This window comes from Micropterus salmoides, unplaced genomic scaffold (genome assembly GCF_014851395.1).
Source record: "Micropterus salmoides isolate LMB-PRFRI ecotype aquatic unplaced genomic scaffold, ASM1485139v1 Ms_hic_scaffold_463, whole genome shotgun sequence".
Taxonomy (NCBI): Eukaryota; Metazoa; Chordata; class Actinopteri; order Centrarchiformes; family Centrarchidae; genus Micropterus; species Micropterus salmoides.
Window position 1 is genome coordinate 1 of NW_024044073.1, and position 25,256 is coordinate 25,256.

Consider the following 25,256-nt stretch of genomic DNA (forward strand, 5'->3'; position numbering starts at 1 on the left):
CAGCTTCATCAGATACAAAATGGCTTTCAGATTAGAGGACGACTCTGTTGTCCGGTCTGTCAGGACGTCTTCAGAGATCCCTTCTTTTGTCATGTAGCCACAGCTTCTTAAAAACTGTCTGAGTAGCTGGTGGAGACAGAAAAGCAAGCCGTGAGTGTCCAGTTTGTAAGAGAATATCTTCAAGGAATAAACCACATTGTAACCGGGTGTTGAAGAACCTGTGTGAGGCCTTCTTGTTGGAGAGAGATCAGAGAGCTTCAGAGGCTCTCTGCAGTCTGCACTCTGAGAAACTCAAACTCTTCTGTCTGGACCATCAGCAGCCAGTGTGTCTCATCTGCAGAGATTCAGAAAAGCACAGCAACCACAGATTCAGACCCATCGATGAAGCTGCACGACAACACAAGAAGGAACTTCAGGAAACTCTGGAGCCCTTAAAGGAGAAGTTAAAGGTTTGTGAACAAGTTAAAGTGAAGTTTGACCAAACAGCAGAACACATTAAGGTCCAGGCCCGACACACAGAGAGGCAGATTAAGGAGCAGTTTAAGAAGCTTCACCAGTTTCTATATGAGGAAGAGGAGGCCAGGATGGCTGCACTGAGGGAGGAAGAGGAGCAGAAGAGTCAGATGATGAAGGAGAAGATGGAGGCTCTGAGCAGAGAGATAGCAGCTCTTTCAGACACAGTCAGAGCCACAGAGGAGGAGCTGAGAGCTGAAGACGTCTCATTCCTGCTCAACTACAAAGCTGCAGTGGAAAGAGTCCAGCAGCGCCCCCTGCTGGATGAGGGACAGCTGCCCTCAGGAGCTCTGATAGACCAGGCCAAACACCTGGGCAACCTGACCTTCAACATCTGGAACAAGATGAAGGACATGGTCTCCTACACTCCTGTGATTCTGGATCCAAACACTGCAAATCCAAGACTCCTTCTGTCTGAAGATCTGACCAGCGTGAGGGGAGGAGAGAGACAGCAGCTTCCCGACAATCCAGAGAGGTTTGATAAATACTGGTCTGTTCTGGGCTCTGAGGGCTTCAACTCAGGGACTCACAGCTGGGATGTCGAGGTTGGAGACAGTGTAGTCTGGTCACTGGGTGTGTTAGCAGAGTCTGTTCAGAGGACGGGACTCATACATTTTGGATTATGGGGAATGTGGTTCCATGAAAGTAAATACTCAGCATGGTCATTACCAGATCCACCCACTGTTCTCAAAGTGCAGAAGAAGCCCCAGAGGATCAGAGTGAATCTGGACTGGAACAGTGGAGAGCTGTCGTTCTCTGATCCTGATACTAACACACACATACAGACCTTCACACACTTTCACTGAGAGGCTGTTTCCATTTATTTTCACTGGGGATGAACTAAAAATATCACCTCTGAAGATGTGTGTGACAGTGGAACAGAACAGGTGGGGATAAATAAGATGATTATATTCATGAAGCGCTCTTTCCTATTGTGTGTGTATTGCGAAGAGGATAAGAGACATGCCTTTGGTGTGAGAGACCCGGGTTCGTATCAACTGTGAGACACCAATGTGTCCCTGAGCAAGACACTTAACCCTTAGTTGCTCCAGAGGTGTGCAACCCTGTGACATAGCAATTGTATGTCGCTTTGGATAAAAGTATCAGCTAAATGAATAAATGTAAATGGAGCCATGAAGACCAGCAACCACTTTGTGGAAGCTGATAAGCATCTAAATAAAGAAACAAGAATCATTGTATCCATAACTCCATATTTGAGCAGCAATCATTATTCAGATCTAACAACCTTTATTTTTATCCAGATTATAAAGTTACCAAACATTAACATCCATGTTGTTATGAAATGATTACAATTTTTTTTACTATATACATATACACACTGACTGGCCACTTTATTAGGTACACCTTGCTAGTCTTGGGTTGGACCCCTTTTTCCTTCAGAACTGCCTTACTTCTTCGTGGCATACTTTCAACAAGGTGTTGGAAACATTCCTCAGAGACTTTGGTCCAATATTGACATGATAGCATCACACAATTGCTGCAGATTTGTCAGCTGCACATCCATGATGCGAATCTCCCGTTCCACCACATCCTAAAGGCGCTCTATTGGATTGAGATCTGGTGCCTGTGGAGGCCAGTGGATAACAGTGAACTCATTGTCATGTTAAAGAAACCAGTTTGAAATGATTTGAGCTTTGTGACATGGTGCATTATCCTGCTGGAATTTGCCATCAGAAGATGGCACACTGTGGTCATAAAGGTTGGACATGGTCAGCAACAACACTCAGGTAGGCTGTTGTGTTTAAACAATGCTCAGTTGGTACTAAGGGGCCCAAAGTTTGCAAAAAGATTTATCCTGCACACCGTTACACCACCACCACCAGCCTGAAACGTTGATACAAGGCAGGATGGATCCATGCTTTCATGTTGTTAATGCCAAATTCTGACCCCATCTGAATGTCGCAGCTGAAATCAAGACTCTTCATACCAGACAAAGTTTTTCCAATCTTCTGTTGTCCAGTTTTTGTGAGCCTGTGTGAATTGTAGCCTCAGTTTCCTGTTCTCAGCTGACAGGAGTGGCACCCGGTGTGGTCTTCTGCCGCTGTGGCCCATCTGCTTCAAGGTTCGACGTGTTGTGCGTTCAGAGATGGTATTCTGCATACCTTGGTTGTAACGAGTGTTTTTTTGAGTTACTGTTGCCTTTCTCTCATCTGGAACCAGTCTGACCATTCTCCTCTGACATCAACAAGGCACATACTGGATAATTTCTCTTTTTTGGACCATTCTCTGTAAACCCTAGAGATGGATGTGTGTAATCCCAGTAGATCGTTAGTTTCTGGAAAAAAAACAAAAAACATGAAGAATATCAAACTGTATGTTGTGGCTGTTTTTGATGTTTCTGTCTGTTCAAACTCTGATAAAAGAAAATAAAGTGATTTTACTGTTTTGACCAGATTCTATGATCAACATTTCGCAACAGTTGTTAAAGACCTATTGGGATAAGTAACAATTTGAATGAAGGGCAGTTATAGTGTTTATTTATCTCACCAATGTATTCTTTTCTCTCAGCTTTTATAGGCTACTCTTATTCAATTTCTGCTGCTCAGGATGACATGAGGGGGAGGCCTTTACATTGAATCACATGCAGCATGCCCGCTGCCTGTTTTTATAGAAAGAAAATCCACACACAAAATAGGCTGCAGTCTTTCAGCCACATACACTTTCATCCTACTTCTTCAGGCTTTTATTTCCTCACACAGCTGCAGTCAAATGTGAAATATCAATGTGAAGATAAACAGTGTTGTGCTTTTATTGTGAAGGATTAGCTGTCGTTGCATCTCCCGTAGAAATCGAAAGTGTTTCAGACTTTGACGCAGAAAGAAGTCTTCAAGTGTCTATTATTGTCTTTACATTGGTGTTAAAGGGATGTTAAATCTTCAAAGGACTTCGACAGCTATCAAGCTTCTTCCTCATGCGTGTCTCTGTCTCATGACTCGGTCTGGAACAACGTTTGATGATAAATACGGTAATAAAACTAATTGCTGATATTCACCTTCCTGATAATTAGCACAGATCAATATCAAAGTGGGCATCGGGGATGGTTGTAACATTTTTAGAAATGTCTGTCTGTATGAGCTCTTTTAAGCCAGTGCATTCAAAATGTGATACTATTTCATGTGTCTGCTAGTAAATAGTACAACTGCTATTTATGTTTAAATACCTGGTTTAGGCTTAAACACAACGAGTAAAACGTTACAATTCACCCCAAAGTCTTGGTTAGTTGCTACACTGACAAAAACATGATATGATATTGAAATCTATTTAGTCAACACTTATCCTAAATTTTTTAACATAAATATTGTGTGTGTAGTGGTGGTCCAAGTATCTTAGTCACTACTTAGTCATAGCTGTAAACAAAATAAAACATTTCATCAAAATGTGCAAATGTGCACTGACTGAGTATTTGTGTGTGTGTGTGTGTGTGTGTGTGTGTTTGTGTGTTTTTGTCTTGCATCCTCAAAGTGGTGAGTGACATATGACACTGCTGGAGTTTAGCCAGTTGTCATAGAGAGAAGTCTACAGGTCTTATACCAACATTTAATCATAAAACAATTAAGCATTACTGTGTGTGTGTGTGTCAGACACAGCATACTCGATGTGAACTACCTTACAGCTAAAAAATTTGCACTAACAACATGCATGAAAGGTATTTACATAGACACACCATAAACATGATTTAGGTTATGAGTTTAACTGCAAAGCAGGCAATGCTATTAACAAAGGGTCAGGGTGCCTAAGTGGAATAAGGTCTCAACCATGTGTAGAGTAAATCAGGTGATTTGTAACTTGTTCCTGATTAGAGAAATTGGATGTGTTACAACCATTCCCATCTCCATCAACACATGTAATATTTTAAAATAACAGCAACCTTCTGATTAATTACAATCACATAATAGTCCTATTGCGCTGTTATTTGGAGCTGGTGTTTCCCTCTTGCAGAGAATCGCGCCTCTGTCTCCAACAAACTCCTTCTTTGTGAATATCTTTCTTTCTTCTTCAAATTGTGAGCTTCATAACAGGTCTTGTCCTACAGCTCAGTAGGCCTATAGTGTTGTTCTTCCAACCAGCACTTATCTTTCCAGACCTGGTCATAGCTGTATGGTGTTTGAACGCAATGCTGCCAACAAAATATTCAGTTCCCTGATTTGCTGTGGTTGTTTTTTAATTTGAATATTATTAGTCTTTAGAAATGCAATCATTGTTTACATTGAAAGAAGTCTTTCATGAGATTATAGTCGCTTTCTGTGTCTTCAGGCTCGTGCAGACTACACGACTTTCTGCATCGGCCAATGGCTGTGCTGTTCAGACTACACAACTTGCTGTCTTGTGACGGGGGTCTTGAAGTCGTCGTGGCGTTCACACTACGTGACTTATTAGTGACAGAAGGTCACACACTACATGAGCTGACAGTGGCTGTGTCACCCAACAGCTGGTCTCCAAACCACCTTTTGTCAAGAAAACACAGCTGTTGTTTGTTATTATAGATAGCAATTATAAAGACAAAGAATATGGGTGATAGAGTGGATTCAGACACGCAGGTAGCAGAGATTGTCCATGCTACAGAGAGAGCTGGAGGGGAGTAAAAAGTATTTTGCGGTGAAAAAGTAGCTGCCTGCTCTGCCAGCTGCCTGCTCTCATTGGCTGGATGTGGAAGTCGAGTCGGCCGACTCTTCCAGATATTTGGCATGCTAGATATCTGGCGATGTGTCAGAAATGTGTTGGGGATGCGTTTTAACGCGTCGTCCGGTAGTTCACACATAACGACTGGTGACCGCAGCAGTTCGATCACTGATTTACTCCTGATCACAGCCTGACGGTCACAGAGCTCGCTGACCGGCAGATCGGGCTTAAAATCGTGTAGTGTGAACTAGGCTTTATTCTGCAACAGTGAACTAGACATCACAGAAAATATATTTACAAGCAAAACAGTCGAATGCCAGGCATTTCTGGTCATCAAGTGCCCTCTTTAGGTTATTTGGAGGCATTACATGTGATTTAAGCACACAAGATCAAAGGAAAATGTTAAAAGCATTATTCTAAGTGGTTAAGGTTTTGCCCTTCAGATCCAAAGACTGACGGATTGAATTACGTTCAGGGCATTTTAACCAGAAAAACTGAACAGATAATATTGCTGAGCAGGTCTATGGCATATGATGGATTTTAGGTAAACCTGTAGGGGGCGCTTAAGAATTGCTGATGCAGCATGGAGCAGCATGTTGCAGCAGCAGTGGGAGCAGTCACAGCTGACAGCTGAAAGCTCTCACATGCATTGACTTTAGGAAATGCACATTATGCTTGTTAAAATATGTTTTGTTTGTTTGCACATAATCTGTTCTTTCTTTTGGCCTGGTTCTCAATTAAATTTGAGTTCCTCTCCTAATCTCTGGGCTTGAGCCACTTGAGTCTGTAACAGTTACCAATTATATTCTCCCATGTTTGAAAACATGGCCATATCAGGTGCTAAAAGAAATGAAACACAAAATACATGAATAATATAATGATCCACTTTGCAAAAAGTAGTTGAAGTAGTAGACTGTTAATTCAGTCTGAAAAGTCTTAAATTCATTGTCACATGCGTCATTATTAATATACAACGATACAAATCTTCTTGCATACATATACTTTTACAGAAAATGAGATGTCAAATAAAATCAGTACATGTCAGTATCAATACACTGTCCCTATTGTTGGGATAACAGGGGTGTTGATGGCGCAATAGTTAAGACACATGCCTTTGGTGTGAGAGGCCGAGGTTTAATTCCCCACTGCAACACATCCACCTGAGCAAGACACTTAACCCCTCCAGAGGCGTGCAACCTCTGACATGTATAGCAATTGTAAGTTGCTTTGGATAAAAGCGTCAGCTAAATGAATACATGTAAATGTAACAGGAATGTCTCCTTTCCTGAGAATCGTGAAATGAGGAGAAATGAAGAAGCAGCCGAGACCAGGCACACATCACATTTGTCTGTAGTGGTGGCCCAAAGGTTAGAGGAGCAAGCTTGTGACTGGACCAGGGAAAGTAAACCAAGCAGTGCTTGCCCTCTCTCATTTACCACCACTGAGGTGCCCTTGAGCAAGGCCCATAACCCCAACAGCTCCAGTGGAGCTTTTTTGGAGCTACTTAGTGGCCAGCAGACCAGACTGTGGTTGTACTGGGCAGCTTCCAGTGTGAATGTGATCAGTGCATTCCTGGAAAAGAGAGGTAAAAAAAAAAATTTGCGGACGTGTGTAACTACTTCTTGTTAGTTCAGTTCTTACAACAAAATCAGCATGTGGAAATAAAACAGAAGTTTTTCTCTGAGCCCTCAAAGAGCTTGTTTAGCCGACAGAGGACATATGCAGGGCATCAGTTCTGTGTAGAAAATTCAAATTATTCACCATCATCATATTTCCTACACTGTTGTGTTATGTTCAAGTTCACCTGCAGTTCCCAGTGTTTTCTATTTTTGTGGACTAGTTCATTGAACCTTGCCTAACTGGTTATCTAGCATTGCATTCATTCAGGCAAGCAACAAAGTCAAGCTCAGCTCAAAATTCCAGTGCCCATGTAAAGTCATGCCCACATCAGCTGACAACTCAGCTGATTTCCCTTTAATTGGCAAAGATATTGAAGGCAAATTATTTAAGCTGCTAGAGCCTGTTTAACCTTCTCTATTTATTGACGCTGTTCTGTTCTGGACCCTAGGGGGCGTCTTTGCTGCTGCTCTCTCTGCCCCGGGATTTCCATGTGTGCATATGGATGGGCAAGGAGGTGCACCACCCGCCTTATGGCTTTCCCACGCAAACCCATGGAAGGGCCGAGAGGTGTGCTCTCCCTGTCCTATGGCTTTACACGTAGCCATGTCTAAGGGCGGGGAGGTGCGCTCCCAACCTTGTGGTCCACAAAGGCACATGGAGAGGCAGGGGGGTCCCAGAACACAGCCAAACCTAACTACTGCAAGCAAATAAAGTCTTTGATCCTATCTAAATGATTATTCTTGCCTGACCTTTGCTGAACAGGGACCTTCTCTGCCTTGATGTCTGCATCTGAGTCCAATCCCTTGTGTTCCTGTACTCTGCTTTAATTAACCAGGACAGTACAAACTAAACAAAAAATTGGCTTTTTAAAACATGAGATCTTTCTTGAAGCTTAAAGATGAATGTTCTATTAATGAGAGATTAACTACCTGGACACTGTTTGTGTATTCTTATATGGAGAAATTATTTTTGTCAAGACCCACACTTTTGAACCCGTCTGACGCTTCCTGCTCCCCAGTGTTTCGTACTTATGCTTCGTTTTTGGACATTCTGCCTTAATTGTTAGATTTTGGATTATCTGCCTGCTCCTTTAGTTTTGTTTGTTCTTGCTGGACTGCTTTCCTGGTTTTGACCATTGCCTGTCTCACCTTCCTGTAAAACGTTTTAATGTAATAATCAAATTTCATTGAACTGATCCTGTCCAATCCCTTGGTTTCCTGTTCCCCCCCTGACTGTGATAAAACATTTGTGATTCAGTGAAGACTTACTATTTTCTATTTCTGACCCCTTTAAACCTGCCTAACATGCATGAGTGTTTCTGTTACAACCCAGTGGGAGCATATATTTATGTAACTGACATGGTAACATGGTATAAAATAAATAATACAAATCTATTCTAGTCATGTTCTGTAGTCTTTCATTGTATAGTATAAGTCTCTCTCACAATTTGTCAGAAGTCATAAATTGTAGTCCTGCAGATCTCCACATTATAACATTCTGTGACCATTAAGAGTCACAGAGCGTCACACATGGTGAGACTCCAACAAAGCCAATACACTGGACTGAAACACACCATTCATTGGAACAGGTGTGACAAAGCTCCACCCCTCACCTGAGACAAACCAGGAAACAGGTTGTTATGCTTCCTCACTACAGAAAGACGCACAAACTGAAAAACAGATTATCAGATTCAACTTCATGCACCCTAACAACTTTTTATTGAGTTCAGCTACAGGAGAGGAAAGTGGGAAAACTACAATACTACAGCTTCAACTTGCTGACACTTCACTCGTGGACAGTGAGTTTGACTAAAAACACAAATCAAGATCAAAGCAAATGTCATTGAAAGTCAGTAGAGGAGGAAGGGGAGCCATGACTTACCGTACTTTCTCTCTGCTGTGTTTTCAGCTTCACTCAGAGACAAAATGGCTTCCAGATCAGAGGAGGATCTCTGCTGTCCGGTCTGTCATGATATCTTTAGAGATCCTGTTATTTTGTCATGTAGCCACAGCTTCTGTAAAGACTGCCTGAGGAGCTGGTGGAAACAGAAACAAACACCTGAGTGCCCAGTGTGTAATAGAAGATCATCAAGGGATGAACCACCGTGTAACCGGGTGTTGAAGAACCTGTGTGAGGACTTCTTGCAGGAGAGAGATCAGAGAGCTCCAGAGGCTCTCTGCTGTCTGCACTCTGAGAAACTAAAACTCTTCTGTCTGGACCATCAGCAGCCAGTGTGTGTCGTTTGTAGAGATTCAGAAAAACACAGCAACCACAGATTCAGACCCATCGATGAAGCTGCACGACAACTCAAGAAGGAACTTCAGGAAACTCTGGAGTCCTTAAAGGAGAAGTTAAAGGTTTCTGAAGAGGTTAAAGTGAAGTTTGATCAAACAGCAGAACACATTAAGGTCCAGGACCGACACACAGAGAGGCAGATTAAGGAGCAGTTTAAGAAGCTTCACCAGTTTCTAGATGAGGAAGAGGAGGCCAGGATGGCTGCACTGAGGGAGGAAGAGGAGCAGAAGAGTCAGATGATGAAGGAGAAGATGGAGGCTCTGAGCAGAGAGATAGCAGCTCTTTCAGACACAGTCAGAGCCACAGAGGAGGAGCTGAGAGCTGAAGACGTCTCATTCCTGCTCAACTACAAGGCTGCAGTGGAAAGAGTCCAGCAGCGCCCCCTGCTGGATGATCCACAGCTGCCCTCAGGAGCTCTGATAGACCAGGCCAAACACCTGGGCAACCTGACCTTCAACATCTGGAACAAGATGAAGGACATGGTCTCCTACACTCCTCTGATTCTGGACCCAAACACCGCTCATCCAGGACTCATCCTGTCTGAAGATCTGACCAGCGTGAGACGAGACAAAACAAGACAGCAGCTTCCTGACAATCCAGAGAGGTTTGATTATCACCGCTCTGTTCTGGGCTCTGAGGGCTTTAAGTCAGGGACTCACAGCTGGGATGTCGAGGTTGGAAACAGTTCAGGATGGATACTGGGTGTGTTAGCAGAATCTGTCCAGAGGAAGGGACATATGCCATCTGGATTATGGGCAATAGGGTTCTATGAAGGTAAATACTCAGCAGGATCACTACCAGGTGCACTCATTGATCTCCGAGTGCACAAGAAGCCCCAGAGGATCAGAGTGAATCTGGACTGGAACAGAAGAAAGCTGTCATTCTCTGATCCTGATACTAACACACACATACACACCTTCACACACACTTTCACTGAGAGGCTGTTTCCATACATTACAACTGGGGATGAAATGAAGATTGTACCACTTAAGGTCTGTGTGACAGTGGAAAAGATTTAACCTGTTCCTCCTTTTGTGTCATTTTTCCAAGGATATGTTTATTTAAAAATTAATTCAGTGGCAGGTTGTGGCAGGCCATCTGGCATCTGGAGATCAGGACTGGAGGCTGGCGTGTGAAGTTCAGAGCTGAAGTGCAGGACCAGTGTCCGGCAGCTGGGAGACAGGCAGATGAGCAGTCTGAGCCAGGAAACAGGAGGCTGAAGAAGCACAGCCACAGGTGACTGGCACAACTTAGAAGGAACTGGTGATTGCTGCTGCAACATAAGAGGAACTAGTGACAGCTGCAGTTCAGGAACAGTGGATTGCCAAAGCTCAGAGGCAGGATATAGCTGTAGTTAGGGCACTGAAGACTGCTGCATCTTAGTAGGAACAGGTGTCGGCCGTGCTGCAGACTGGAAAGAAGGAGCAGGAGTCAATTGGCCAGCCAACGAAGAGTTGGCTGGACCGCTGATTGGGAACCAGAAAGGACTAGTGGCAGCTCGGTGCCGCTGGGCAGCTGGATCTATGTGGTGATGGGCAGCTGAGACTTTGTGGCACTTGGCTGCTGAAACAGGGATGCAGGCTGGATGCTATAGCATGCTGGAAGTTAGTAGACTGGAAAATTGTCGACTCATTGCTGTGTTGGGACCACAGAGACTTTACAGATTGGTGGTTCACAAGGTGTTCATTTGTATGACCAAACTGAACTTTTGTTATGAAATTGAGGCATTGAACCCAGTCTCGCACAACCCCCAGGAATTCCCATGGGCCCAGATTTTGGCAACCATTTGTCAGTCAACAGACGGAGGGACTAGTTCCTCCATCTACACAATCGGAACATGGGACAGCAAAAGACTAAAATCAGAACCATGATTCTTCCCTGTGGCCCATCCACATTGGAAAGGCCAGCTCACAAGTAGCAAACCAAAGCAATTTCCCTTCCTCTATGGACTGGTAAATTAACTTAAAGGTAGGGCTGAATGATTCATTGTGTTTGCGATGTAATCGCGATGATTGTCGTGATGATTATTGCGATGATTATCGCGATGTAATAAAAATATTTTCTAATCGCAAAGGCTGCGATTGCACTTTGGTCACAAGACACCCAAGAGGAAAGCAGTCTGCGGACGAAGTTGATGCTTCGTCTACATGTTACGCTGTAACTTGCCTTCTTGTTGTAAAATGGCCTGAAGCTTGACAGAAGCTGACACTACATAAACTTTAGTGTCAAACAGGGAGTGAAAGTAGCAACCACGGGTAACTGGTGGTGGTGGGTGCAATCGTCGGACAGGAAAAATGCACAACAGAAAGACACGTGTAGTACGATAAGCGTACTGTGGCGATCGGCACCTGCGTCACACACAGCCACTAGTCAGCAGTTTCAAACCAAACGCACAAGTCTGAAAGAGGCCCAGTCTGTCCCGAGTTACAGTCTGGTTACAGCCAGTGCGCTGCTCACCAGCTTCAGAGGGTTCGGGGAAACTCCGGTGTTGTCGGAGAATTAGACTAAGCTTGTCTATTAAACACGAGAGGCGTCACTTGTTTTTTTTCGTTAGCCAACTTTTTTTTGTTTGCTTACTGGGATACAGAAAGATGGACACCAAGGAGATTAGAACTGAGATAAGGTCTCATTAATTGGTGGTTGAACTGTGGGTTTTTATTTAGTGCTTACTGTATAACACACTGTGGTTAGTTAGTTTTTCTTGTGGTCTGTAGGTAGGCTGACCTGATGATATTATATCATTATTTAATGCCATAATTTGACTCAAATTATCTTTCTCATATTATTTTAATTTGATATATCTTCTCCCCTATTGCTCATAATAATAATTCTACCTAATTCATCATAACACAGGCCTGACCCACAAGAAAGAACAGTTTATGTTCTATCTAATATTGTGTTGGTCAGACTATACACTGATTTACTGCTTGTCCATTCTGAATAATACAGAAGGTAAAGAGCTTAAAAATGAATTGCATATTAAATTGCAATCGCAATATTGTTTTAAAAAAATCGCAGTTAGATTATTTTCCAAAATCATTCAGCCCTACCTAAAGGTTCAGTGTGATTTAGTGGCATCTAGTCGTGAGGGTTGTAAAGTGCAACCATTTGTCCAGTCTACCACTGCCCCCTAACCTTTCAAAGAGCGACAGCTACGGTGGCTGACACAGCACAAAAGATGTCTCTTCTGAGACAGCAGAGAGTAGCCAGTCAAGTAGACAGTCTATTAAAAACTACACATTAGATAAAGTTTATACAGACACTCACAAGGGAAACGCATTACTTCTCTCTGTGATAATGGACCATCGCCAAAACTGTCCGCCAACATGAAATATAAATAAAGACATACTTTGATAGAGGGTGCTGAAAGAGATCTCACTCATCACAGCAACAGTTACTCACTTCCTCATTAGTGGTTTTGCCTACAAAATAAGTGCGAGAAGCTTGTTTACTGTAATGCAGTATTTGGAGTTCAACTGAGCTTTTACTTTGAAAAATTCTGATCGACATTAAAAGAGTCTGTAGCCTGCTTGACACACCTCTGAAAGAGTCGTCAGAGAACGTGATTCCCCTAAATGTCCTCTGCCTGGAGATACTGGGGAAATGCAAAAGCGTCCGTAGGTTGATGGATGCTGATCAAACAGCAAAACAATAACATTGCAGCACATGCTGTGATCTGAGAAACATTCCCTGCAGAATCCATTTGTTAAAGAGAGAGAGAAAAAAAACTTGTCTCAAGGTGGGATAAGTCCTGCACCTTACTGACTGAGCTAACCAAATAACATCTTAATGCAAATTAGTATTATGGCTTATATTCTCATCCACCCTCTCATGGTTGAAAATATTGCTCGATGCAAAACGTATTTGCAGACACCTGCTGTATATTATTACTACTACTTCTTCTAACGTATATATTCAACATAGTGATGAGTGTCTGCTCTGCCTGAATTCTACCGGAAGTTGAACAAGAAGAACTTAGTGACGAAACACACTCCGTAGCTCTGTTTGTCCGTTTTCAGCTACTGTAGAAACATGACGATGCAACGTGGCGACGTCCATGGAAGGGGGTGCCTGCGGTTATGTAGATATAAATGACTCATTCTAAGGTAATAAAAACATAATGGTTTATTATGAAAGGCCTTTACACACCACTGAAAACATAGTTATGGATCTTATATTGCATTTCTGTCGATAGATCCTCAGAAATATTACACACTGAACATTTAACTAGGCATAGCATAGAGTAACAGTGGACTTGGCTAAGTACAGGACTGTATAACTTTCATCAGTGTACATGTATTGATTAGTTTTTTCTGAGGTTTGTTGTTGTGATCGTTTCACTGGTTATTGTGAGGTTATTGTGTAACAAAGACCTTAACCACACCGCTAAGTTCATGTTAGTTAAACCTGCAATGTAGAACTTTTGTATATACTTAATCCGTATTGCGTGAACTCATTTGGCAACGGCTTGAATGTAACAGATGTAAATTTCTATGCAAAAGTCCCAAACTCTGGATTTAAACCTATGCTCCACATAGACACTGTCTTTGTATATATACAGTACTGGCCAAATATACTTTAATTTGGCCTTAAACACAACCGCACACTGCGGAGAAGAACCTTAAAGCCTTCGCTTCACATGCTTTCTTTGCTTCGGACCACGTGTGTTCAGGCTGGTGCATTTGAGAAATATGGAGGCAAAACAAAGAAACAGACATACATTCTTTCACACGCACACACACCTTTGTTCTTTAGTGCATTTTAGTTTGTTTCTTGTGTGTTTTGTTTTTTTTAATCTTTTGAATGAATGCTTATATATGCTTTTTCTTTAATGTTGCATAAGAATTAATATATTACAAACCTCTTCTATGTAAAACTCCAAATCCTTGAACCTACAAGTTCGCTAATTTTTGTCACAGTTAATTATTAATCAAAGTTCCAAAGTGAAAGTGAGTGTTGCCCGAAGGTGAATGGAGGATCACAGGTTTGCAGCATGGGGAGACAAGCAAGGGTGAAAACTAGAGAAGGCAATCCAGAGACGGCAAACAAATCCAACAAGGAGCAGGAAAGAATTAAAAGTCCAATGGTCAGGTAACAAGGTCCAAAACAGCCAGGTTAGGCTGAAAGAACCAGGGAAAATCAGGTAACTGCAGGGCTGATAAGAGAAGTACGAACAGGTGAGTGAGGGCATCTGGTGGATGAATAGAAAAAGGCAATGAAATGGCTATGAAAAACAGGTAAGTGGTTAAAGAGGAAGAACAGAAAGACAGCCTGTGACACATATAGGCTACACAGCTAAGAGTGCAAAACTAATGATAAAATGGTGATATATACTGTATATCATGTGTGCATGATCACACATGATATACAGTATATAGTAATTTCAGGATATGGCTATTATTGAGTCAGAGAAACATGTAAAGTACTGTCTCTCCAGTGTTAATAAGTGTGGAGACTTTATTTGAAGTTGATTAGTGTTGAATGGAGGGTTTGCCTTCTAACAGGGGTGATATGACTATGTGACAGCTGTTAAACTCTCATGGGTGTGGACTGAAACTGTAATGTTTATCTTCGCTCTCAGAGTTCAGTTTTTACAAGCGGAATTGTCCTCTAACAAGGTTGCAGTCACTGTCCTGAAGCACATTTTCTCTTCGATATCTGCCTCCTTTAGTCTGTGTGCAACAAAACACATTAATTCAAATGGATTTATCTATACATAGCAGGGCAGACATGAACTGGTTTAGAAAGTACCCTGCAGTACACAAGTGGGTCTCAAATGATTTTTTTTTCTTGTTTGATTATGAATAGCATTGTGGAAACTAGAGACAAAATGTTGAACTTCACTGAAACAACATTATCTCAATCATGAAATGCATTTCTCTTTTGATGCATTGTAAGAGCCAAAATGTGTATTTAAGCCTGTGTTGTTTTATTACTAATTTATGCTGCACATATTCATTTTGTTTACTAGCACTTCCACTACTTGGCACATGTGTAATTGAGTATTTAGTGTCACAGAGTGTCTCACACCGTGAGACTCCAACAAGACTCGTGCTGAGAGGTTTTATTCCTCACTCGTGGTGTAAGGAGGCCAATATTGATCAGTTAGAATATCTGATGATTGTTTATGACCTTTTCTGTACACCACCATCAGGTCAAAACTTACATGAAAAATAATGTCCAGATTACGTAACATTTCTTATTCCCAAAGGATGACTCCTAATGTTTTGCATCATCAAGCCAAACCATCTTTTTGCATACAAGAAATATCAAAACAAAAGTACACTCAGTGTTACAATCCATCCTTTTCCCCCCGGCTATATGCAGTCCAGTCCAGAGAGTCTTTGTGATTCATTGTTCTGTCTTTTTATTTACATCAAATATTGTTTTGTTTATTTACCCAAATAAAAGCTACAAGTGTACATTCAGTGGTTGTCAACTCTCTGTTAACTCTCTGTTCTCAGGCAACAGCCTGCTGCACACTATGAGTCTACATTTTCAGCATTGAATCAATACTTTGGACAGAAACACACCCCTGTGTTGCATGTGACGCAACAGCGGTCAGCAGAGGAGGTCTGACAAAGCTCCACCCCTCACATGATCAGAGACAAACAAGGAAACAGTTTGTTCTCTTTCCTTGCTAAAGAGACGAACAGCCTGAAAAATAGACATCTCACTTTCTGACCAAGCTAACAGCTTCCTCTGAGTGAGTTCAGCTACAGCAGAGAAAAGTGGAAAACTACAACACTGCTGCTTCAACCTGCTGACGCTCCACACACTGAAGGTGAGTCTGACTAAAAACTGGACCCAATTTAAAAGTCAGTAGAGGAGGAATGGGTGGCGATGATGGCCGATGATCCAGTGGCCAATGTAATTATCTCTATGGCCATGAATGACTGTACTGTCAGTCTACTGTGTTTTCTGCTTCTCTCAGAGACTAAATGGCTTCCAGATCTGAGGAGGAGCTCTGCTGTCCAGTCTGCCATGACATCTTTAGAGATCCTGTTGTTCTGTCATGCAGCCACAGCTTCTGTAAAGGCTGTCTGATGAACTGGTGGAGACACAAACAATTGCGTGAGTGTCCAGTTTGTAAGGCGATGTCTTCAAGAGCAGATCCACCTTGTAACCTGGTGTTAAGGAACCTGTGTGAGGCCTTCTTGTTGGAGAGAGATCAGAGAGCTTCAGAGGCTCTCTGCAGTCTGCACTCTGAAAACTCAAACTCTTCTGTCTGGACCATCAGCAGCCAGTGTGTGTCGTTTGTAGAGATTCAGAAATACACAGCAACCACAGATTCAGACCCATCGATGAAGCTGCACGACAACACAAGAAGGAACTTCAGGAAACTCTGGAGTCCTTAAAGAAGAAGTTAAAGGTTTGTGAACAAGTTAAAGTGAAGTTTGACCAAACAGCAGAACACATTAAGGTCCAGGCCCGACTCACAGGGAGGCAGATTAAGGAGCAGTTTAAGAAGCTTCACCAGTTTCTATATGAGGAAGAGGAGGCCAGGATGGCTGCACTGAGGGAGGAAGAGGAGCAGAAGAGTCAGATGATGAAGGAGAAGATGGAGGCTCTGAGCAGAGAGATAGCAGCTCTTTCAGACACAGTCAGAGCCACAGAGGAGGAGCTGAGAGCTGAAGACGTCTCATTCCTGCTCAGCTACAAAGCTGCAGTGGAAAGAGTCCAGCAGCGCCCCCTGCTGGATGAGGGACAGCTGCCCTCAGGAGCTCTGATAGACCAGGCCAAACACCTGGGCAACCTGACCTTCAACATCTGGAACAAGATGAAGGACATGGTCTCCTACACTCCTGTGATTCTGGATCCAAACACTGTTTATCAAGAACTCATCCTGTCTGAAGATCTGACCAGCGTGAGACCAGGAGAGAGACAGCAGCTTCCTGACAATCCAGAGAGGTTTGATGAATACTGGTCTGTTCTGGGCTCTGAGGGCTTCAACTCAGGGACTCACAGCTGGGATGTCGAGGTTGGAGACAGTACAGGGTGGTCACTGGGTGTGTTAGCAGAGTCTGTCCAGAGGAAGGGAGACATACAGTCTGGATTATGGGTAATAGGGTTTGATGAAGGTAAATACTCTGCGCGTTCACTACCAGGTCCACTTTCTGTTCTCAGAGTGCAGAAGAAGTCCGAGAGGATCAGAGTGAATCTGGACTGGAACAGAGGAAAACTGTTGTTCTCTGATCCTGATACTAACACACACATACACACCTTCACACACACTTTCACTGAGAGGCTGTTTCCATTTATATTCACTGGGGATGAACTGAAAATATCACAGCTGAAGGTCTGTGTGACATTGGAATAGCAGGTAGAAATAAAAAAGATGATTATATTCAAGATGCTTACGTCTTAAAGTCACTGAAGTTTGTTTATTTATTATTTTGATTGTGTGTGTGTGTGTGTTGCGTCATGACCAGCAACTACTTTGCAGAAGCTGATGAGGATCTAAATAACATGCTTCTGACAGCTGCCCAGGGAAAAATGCTTAATTTTAACTGTTGTGTCTCTGAGATTATAGGAATATGCTTCAATTCATATACAGTCCTAGAAAAATGCTTGATTATCAACAGAATCTAGTGTGTTAACACAATTATGTAAACAATAAAATCTTTTAATATTTTAGATGAAATGAACCTGTCGTCATATTTGTTTGTTGTCTTCTGGTTTTGAAACTAGCAAGCATTAAATAATCAAATCAAATGAAAGAAATTTAGACTTGCTAGTATAACTGATCGCACCATAATTTGCCCAAGACTCCCTTAAAAACATCATGGAGTTTTGTGAACTTCGTAAAACGGTGTTGTAGAGGCTTAAGCCCAAGCTTTAGTCCCTGTTGTGCTGTTCAGGGGTTCAGTAAATGGCTTTTTACCATGTGTCATTAATTAAAGTTCAAGTCATGTTTGCAGTTAAAAACATTGGTTTCAATTTATTTTCATCCATTTCCATTGTTCTCCAGATAAACTTCATTGTACATGTGTGGCTGTGTACTGTGAAGGTGTGCACGTGTGTGGTCAAAAACTGTCCGCTTCCGGGTAGCATCTGAGGAACCAAAGATTGGTTCCTGTTCATTGGCTCAACTACAAAGCTGCAGTGGAAAGTCCAGCAGCGCCCCCTGCTGGATGAGGGACAGCTGCTCTCTGGAGCTCTGATAGACCAGGCCAAACACCTGGGCAACCTGACCTTCAACATCTGGAACAAGATGAAGGACATGGTCTCCTACACTTCTTTGATTCTGGATCCAAACACTGTTTATCAAGAACTCATCCTGTCTGAAGATCTGACCAGCTTGAGGGGAGAGGAGAGAGACAGCAGCTTCCTGACAATCCAGAGAGGTTTGATGAATACTGGTCTGTTCTGGGCTCTGAGGGCTTCAACTCAGGGACTCACAGCTGGGATGTCGAGGTCGGAGACAGTACAGGGTGGTCACTGGGTGTGTTAGCAGAGTCTGTCCAGAGGACGGGAGACATACAGTCTGGATTATGGAGAATAGGGTTGCATAGGGGTAAATACTCAGCACGGTCACTACCAGGTTCATCCACTGATCTCAGAGTGCAGACAAAGTTCCAGAGGATCAGAGTGAATCTGGACTGGAACAGAGGAAAACTGTCGTTCTCTGATCCTGATACTAACACACACATACACACCTTCACACACACCTTTACTGAGAGGATGTTTCCATTTATTTTCACTGGGGATGAACTGAAGATATCAGCAGTGAAGGTCTGTGTGACAGTGGAACAGAGCAGGTAGAGATGAAGAGGATGATTATAACCACGATGTTACTTTCTTAAAGGGGACAGTCCAGTCCCAACTAAAGTCTCTGAGCTTAGCTGCTCCTCTTGTTGTGTCATCATCCAAAAGACATGTTTATTTGTTTTTCAGTTTTTAGTTTAGTTTAATAATTATTCACTGTGATTCAAATCTCCATGTTTGGTTTATTAAGCCTTTTTATTTGATACTGTGTCATTTTGTCTTTTTATAATTTTCGTTTGTGTGCGTGGAGACATGAAGATCAGGAACCACTTCGAAGAAGAAGCTTATTGCACTCTGTAATGTGTTCCCAGCTTCCTGTAGCACTATAAGATTTGGATTTAGTTCAGAAACACTACGGTTTACACAGAGTTTCATCTAAAATATTGATACTAAACATTCATCCATCCAAATCATCAGATTCATTTACGTGGTTCAAAATTAACATATCAGACACATCACAAAACGTGAAGAAGAAGAAGACTAATACCGAACTAGTACCTATACCTTATGTCACTACTTACTGGAACCAGTTTGTTAATCATGTGTGCTGGAGAAAATTGTGTTAATAAGGTTAAGGAAGTATCCTTGAGATTTTTCAGATTCTACCTCAAGCATTACAAGAGGTTTGACAATGACATTGAATCTAACTTTACCTTCTGTGAGACTCATACAAAAACTGCTTTGCATATGTTTTGGCATTGTGTTTATGTAAAACAATTTTGAACATTATTTCCTAATCAACATTATGTTGCTTTTGGATAAATTTAATATACACAAATGTAAATTTGCAAACACAAAAGAAACACTTATAATCTATGAGAAAGAAATTAAATTTTCTGCGATATATTTGCCCCCAACTTTTGTTTTGTTTTGTTTTGTTTTGTCCCTATATGTACGTTTCTATCCCATATGTATGTTTTGCAATGTTATTGTTATGATTCTTGTATATGTTTCAATTCATAAAAATTACCACACAGAGGTGAATAAAACATTGTTTTTGTTATTTAAAAGTCAATCAACGGACCTTATTGCCAAGTAGCGTTTTACACATTTGAGGAATTTGCTGTGGTGAAAAGGTGCTACACGTAGACAAACATACAGTCATACAGTTGTTGTTGTTGATTGAATGAATGGTTGGAATGTAAAATCACAGAAAATGTAGAACGTATATTGTGACATTGTAGGAAATATGGGGAGGAGATGATCAGGCCTAAATCAAAGGATAAGGCAGAAAGAAAATGAAACCTTGAGGATGTTGGGAACAAGAAGAGATGCGGTAAAGGACACAGAAAGCTGTTGTGGAATACCTGAAGGACATAAGGTCATATTATATGATGTTGTTTTGTTTTAAATTAAAATTATGATGTGAAGTAGTCTCATCTAACCACAAGTTTCTTGGCCACAAGTCATGCTACAGTCTCCGTTACAGTAGGTGGCGGTATGGACCGTTGCGACCCGCCATTAAAACAGAAGAACAACAACAACAACATCTTCCTTCGAGTGAATTCAGCTACAGGAGAGAAACGTGGAGGGAAATCGCAGCATTGCTGCTTCAACTTGATGAGATTTCACGCACTGAACGTGAGTTTCACTAAAAGTTAGTTTGTTGTAACTTCGTAGAGGAGGGAGGGGAAGACGCTGTGTTGTTCGCTCCGGGCCGTTGCAGCGATACTTTGTTAACGCGGCCGCCATATTGGGCCGAGCAAACAGATAAAAAGAGAAACGGGGAGCTGCAGTTTTAATGGATAAAAAGCACCATAACAAATAGTGTAAAACAGATGAGTCGTTTTCATTTTAAAAGGTTTGTAATCTACGTGGAGTATAAAAATACGTTTTGTGTTCAGTTACTTAGAACAGTGATTCTCAAAGTGCGGTTCGGGGACCCGCACGGGTCCTTGAGAGGGTCCCGGAGGTCCCCAGCAAAAAGGGGAATAATTTAATTTCACCGTCCATGAGTAACACAGTGACACAATGTATGACTATTTTGGTCATGGATTTCATACATGTCCTGTAATAAAACATCTAAAACCCATAATCCTATCAGATTGGAAATAGTGGGACAAAATCTTATGAAATGGGGGTCCGTGGTCTAATTTGTCACATTTTCGTGTTCCTTGACATGAAGAAGTTTGAGAACCACTGACTTAGAATCTCTATAGTTAAGAAATATTCGCTGCTTGACGCTTTAATATGAGGAGTATGTTTTTATACAGTATATGGTAAAAACTTAAGGCTGCTTACATGGACTGAATTAATTCGCTGGTGGAAAATAATTCATTATCACAAAGCATTGTAATAGACACACGTTTATCAGGCATACTTCACAATATGTCTATGAAATGTGCAGAAAGGTTTCTACATTGTGGAAATTACTTTTTCTATCCAACATTGTAGCTTTTTTGTGCTGCAGGTCACAAACTTGTAATTTCTAATTTGGCAAACACGCACCAAATAGTGGGACACTAGCAGTCAGCCCGCTTTCTACATTTTTCTAGCAGCAAGTATACATATATAGAGGGTAAATTCAGGTGTTACACAGTTCTCAAGTACTGAATGAGTACACATAGATATAATAATACAATACAGATAAAAATTTTAACTATACAACACTCATTAAACTCAAACTTACAGCACATGCGCCCAGTGTTGTACTTTGTTTAATGTGACTTAGTGGTGGCAAAACGGATAAAAATATGGTACATTTCGAACTGATGGAATAAAAGTGTAATATAGAGTAAAGTGAGATGTTGTAGTACAACAATATATATTATAGTAAAGCACATTATTATTGTCAATAGACCATCAATACAATAAGGTGAAGTATTTTACAAGCACAGACCAGGTAAAGCGCTGGATACAGGGTGCAGATGTTCGTTTCGGGTGTTTGATAGGCTGCGTAATTAACAAGCCCACAAGCGCCGGGATCGTGGGTGGAAAAATGCAGAAAAAAGAAGAGTTCTGTGTCTTTTAGTGTTAGGGTTAGACTTTATAAAACGTGCTGCTGATGGAGCAAGTGGAGTAGACAGGCGGGGGGGGGCACAGAGAGAGGCGGGGCATGCCGGTGTGTTTACCTGAGGTGTAGGCTTCTTGTGTATCATAGGTTCATAGTAATTCTGAGGAAGGTCCGAAGCATATTTAAAATATATAATTATGTTCCTGGTGATTAAAACCTGCTGGTTTAATGTGAAAAACGTAGATTTCTTTTGCTTGTTTTACAATCACGATGCCTGCTCAACCATCGCCCATCTGTCAGCCATCGCCGATGGACGATGGCATCGTCTATCAGCCCAGCCCTAGTGGTTAGTTTGTGGTCTTTAACTAAAACTAATTTTTGTCAAGCCAAACCACTTTCATGTGGACAAGTTTTTTTTTTTTTTTAACAAAGACAGTGATGTACCTCACTTGATAATGTATGCTCACATATGGTTAATACAATAATATTATTATCGGAGACAATTCATATCACACACCTCTAAGTGGATATATAGTATAACAAGCTGCGCGAGTCAGGCATCTGTTTTTTCAGCCCAGAGTAATGGAAAAGTTGCCAGGGCCAATATGGCGGCCAATGTAGCCACTATGTATTTATCTTGATGGCCTTGACTGACTGTATTTTCTGTCTGCTGTATTTTCAGCTTCACTGACAAAATGGCTTCCAGATTAGCGGACGATCTCTGCTGTCCGGTCTGTCAGGACGTCTTCAGAGATCCTGTTCTTCTGTCGTGTAGCCACAGCTTCTGTAAAGGCTGTCTGAGGAGATGGTGGAGAGAGAAGCAATCACGGGAGTGTCCAGTTTGTAAGACTGTATCTTCAAGGGATAAACCACCTTGTAACCTGGTGTTAAAGAACCTGTGTGAGGCCTTTTTGCTGGAGAGAGATCGAGGAGCTTCCGAGGGTATCTGCAGTCTGCACTCTGAGAAACTCAAACTCTTCTGTCTGGACCATCAGCAGCCAGTGTGTCTCATCTGCAGAGATTCAGAAAAACACAGCAACCACAGATTCAGACCCATCGATGAAGCTGCACGACAACACAAGAAGGAACTTCAGGAAACTCTGGAGCCTGTAAAGAAGAAGTTAAAGGTTTGTGAACAAGTTAAAGTGAAGTTTGATCAAACAGCAGAACACATTAAGGTCCAGGCCCGACACACAGAGAGGCAGATTAAGGAGCAGTTTAAGAAGCTTCACCAGTTTCTATATGAGGAAGAGGAGGCCAGGATGGCTGCACTGAGGGAGGAAGAGGAGCAGAAGAGTCAGATGATGAAGGAGAAGATGGAGGCTCTGAGCAGAGAGATAGCAGCTCTTTCAGACACAGTCAGAGCCACAGAGGAGGAGCTGAGAGCTGAAGACGTCTCATTCCTGCTCAGCTACAAAGCTGCAGTGGAAAGAGTCCAGCAGCGCCCCCTGCTGGATGATCCACAGCTGCCCTCAGGAGCTCTGATAGACCAGGCCAAACACCTGGGCAACCTGACCTTCAACATCTGGAACAAGATGAAGGACGTGGTCTCCTACACTCCTCTGATTCTGGATCCAAAGACTGTTTATCCAACACTCATCCTGTCAGAAGATCTGACCAGTGTGAGGGGAGATGAGAGACATCAGCTTCTTGTCAATCCAGAGAGTTTTGATGATTTCTGCTGTGCCCTGGGCTCTGAGGGCTTCAACTCAGGGACTCACAGCTGGGATGTCGAGGTTGGAGACAGTGCAGGATGGTCACTGGGTGTGTTAGAAGAGTCTTTCCAGAGGACAGGATACGCACTGCCTGGACTATGGACATTAAGGTTTGATGTATATAAATATTCAGCACACTCACCGGCTTCATGCACAGTTCTCCAAGTGCAGACGAAGCCCCAGAGGATCAGAGTGAATCTGGACTGGAACAGAGGAGAGCTGTCGTTCTCTGATCCTGATACTAACACACACATACACACCTTCACACACTTTCACTGAGAGGATGTTTCCGTACATTTTCACCATGGATAAACTGAAGATATCACCACTGAAGATCTCTGTGACAGTGGAACAGAGCAGTTAGAGATAAAGAGGATGATTATATTCATGTTGTTTGTTGCCTCATTTTTTATTGATATTATGTCATTTTGAATTGTTCTGTTTTTATTATTTTGACGTGTGTGTGTGTGGAGCCATGAAGACCAGCAAATATTTGGTGGAAGGTGATTGCACTCTATAATTTACTCCCAGCTTCCTGTAGTAGCCTCCAAAACGTCCCAACAACCCAATCATCACCAATACAATTAATAATTGGCTTCATTTCAGAAAACACTACGGTTTAGACAGAGCTTCAATCCACTCACCAATCCTAAACATTGACTTTTTCTCCCTGTACTGTTCAGACCTGCATTTTCATAACTGGACCGTTTATGGCCTTGAACAGTTAGGGTTTTGTTAAAGACCAGTGGGGTAAAATACTACGTTCACTCTGTTCACCGATGTTTAAGTGACGTTACAGATATCAGCGATCTGCTGATCATTTACATATATTACAGACTTTTGATCCAAAATATCTCAGTTGTTCTACTACAAACACTTTATATCGTTTGTTTGTTTGTTGAATGATTCAACACATGGTTTAAAAGATAAAGAGACTTATTTAAAAAAGTTACTTAATATGCCAACTTTGATGACAAACATTTTCTTTTGCTGGAAGTGGACATGTTTGATTTGTGTTCACTGTTAATGTCTCCCTCAGTATTTTAATAAAGTCATTAATGTGTCACTGTGACATTTTGCACGTTCCTTGTGTGAATTTGCCTTTTGTTGTTCTGAGTAAGTGCACAATAAGGAAGAACTTCTTCCTCTCTGTGTTGACATTACTTTAACTCATGCAGGAAGCATTTTAGCAGCATCTACAGATGACCTATAGACAGAAAACGCATCAAGATGATCTGTCATGTTTGCTGAGACATCGAAGGGTTAATTTGATCTCACATGACCTGAAACCAGAGAACTGAAACATGAAGATGTGAAATTCGGAGCTATTGTAATGAGTGCCCTGTGAGGGACAATAGTACAAACCAAAAGAAATAAGAGTTAATGTCATTGGTGTGGAGTTTTAATGCAGTAATAAAATGGATCATAAAATAATTTCACTATAATTCAGTTGAAGCCTTAATCTCAATTTAATGCATATGTAGGAAGTGTTTGCTTCATCTTAAAGCAGCTGTATTGTCTTTGCTCACTAAAAATCTTGTGGCTCCGACTCAGTACCTGGTTATCTTCACTTGTGTATTGTGTAATGCTCAGTTATTACCGTAAGCTTGTTAGCCAGACAGACATGTCTGTTGACAGAGGAGCAATAGAAAGGATCCTGACTGGAAATATCACTCATGGGATGTGCACGGCCCAGGACCAGAGGGCTCTGCAGCGGGTGATTAAAACTGCTCAGAAGATCATTGGTACCC

The 25,256-nt window shown here is 41.9% G+C and overlaps 2 protein-coding genes, 1 long non-coding RNA gene and 1 pseudogene across 3 annotated transcripts; all 4 read left to right on the plus strand.

Annotated features, from left to right (window-relative positions):
* Positions 1-3,298: 3,298 nt before the first annotated feature.
* LOC119887988 lies at positions 3,299-8,173 on the plus strand. Its single transcript, XR_005441836.1, has 2 exons — positions 3,299-3,499; positions 7,223-8,173. It is a non-coding gene; the product is annotated as an uncharacterized LOC119887988 (long non-coding RNA).
* A 171-nt stretch (positions 8,174-8,344) lies between these two features.
* On the plus strand, positions 8,345-11,806 carry LOC119887989 (zinc-binding protein A33-like). Its single transcript, XM_038698492.1, has 2 exons — positions 8,345-8,572; positions 8,683-11,806. The coding sequence occupies exons 1-2, from the start codon at positions 8,473-8,475 to the stop codon at positions 10,086-10,088; spliced, it is 1,506 nt and encodes a 501-aa protein (XP_038554420.1). The 5' UTR covers positions 8,345-8,472; the 3' UTR covers positions 10,089-11,806.
* Positions 11,807-15,657: 3,851 nt separating this feature from the next.
* Positions 15,658-17,717, plus strand: LOC119887991 (annotated as a pseudogene).
* A 2,563-nt stretch (positions 17,718-20,280) lies between these two features.
* Positions 20,281-23,784, plus strand: LOC119887990 (tripartite motif-containing protein 35-like). The gene is made up of 2 exons (XM_038698493.1): positions 20,281-20,418; positions 22,473-23,784. The coding sequence occupies exon 2, from the start codon at positions 22,486-22,488 to the stop codon at positions 23,782-23,784; it is 1,299 nt and encodes a 432-aa protein (XP_038554421.1). The 5' UTR covers positions 20,281-20,418; positions 22,473-22,485.
* Positions 23,785-25,256: the final 1,472 nt, after the last annotated feature.

Bases quoted from the DNA above. Each gene is read 5' to 3' on its own strand.
- LOC119887990 (XM_038698493.1), top strand. From the start codon at position 22,486: ATGGCTTCCAGATTAGCGGACGATCTCTGCTGTCCGGTCTGTCAGGAC.
- LOC119887989 (XM_038698492.1), top strand. From the start codon at position 8,473: ATGCACCCTAACAACTTTTTATTGAGTTCAGCTACAGGAGAGGAAAGT. The intron at 8,573-8,682 runs GTGAGTTTGACT...CTGTGTTTTCAG, and splicing joins TGACACTTCACTCGTGGACA to CTTCACTCAGAGACAAAATG.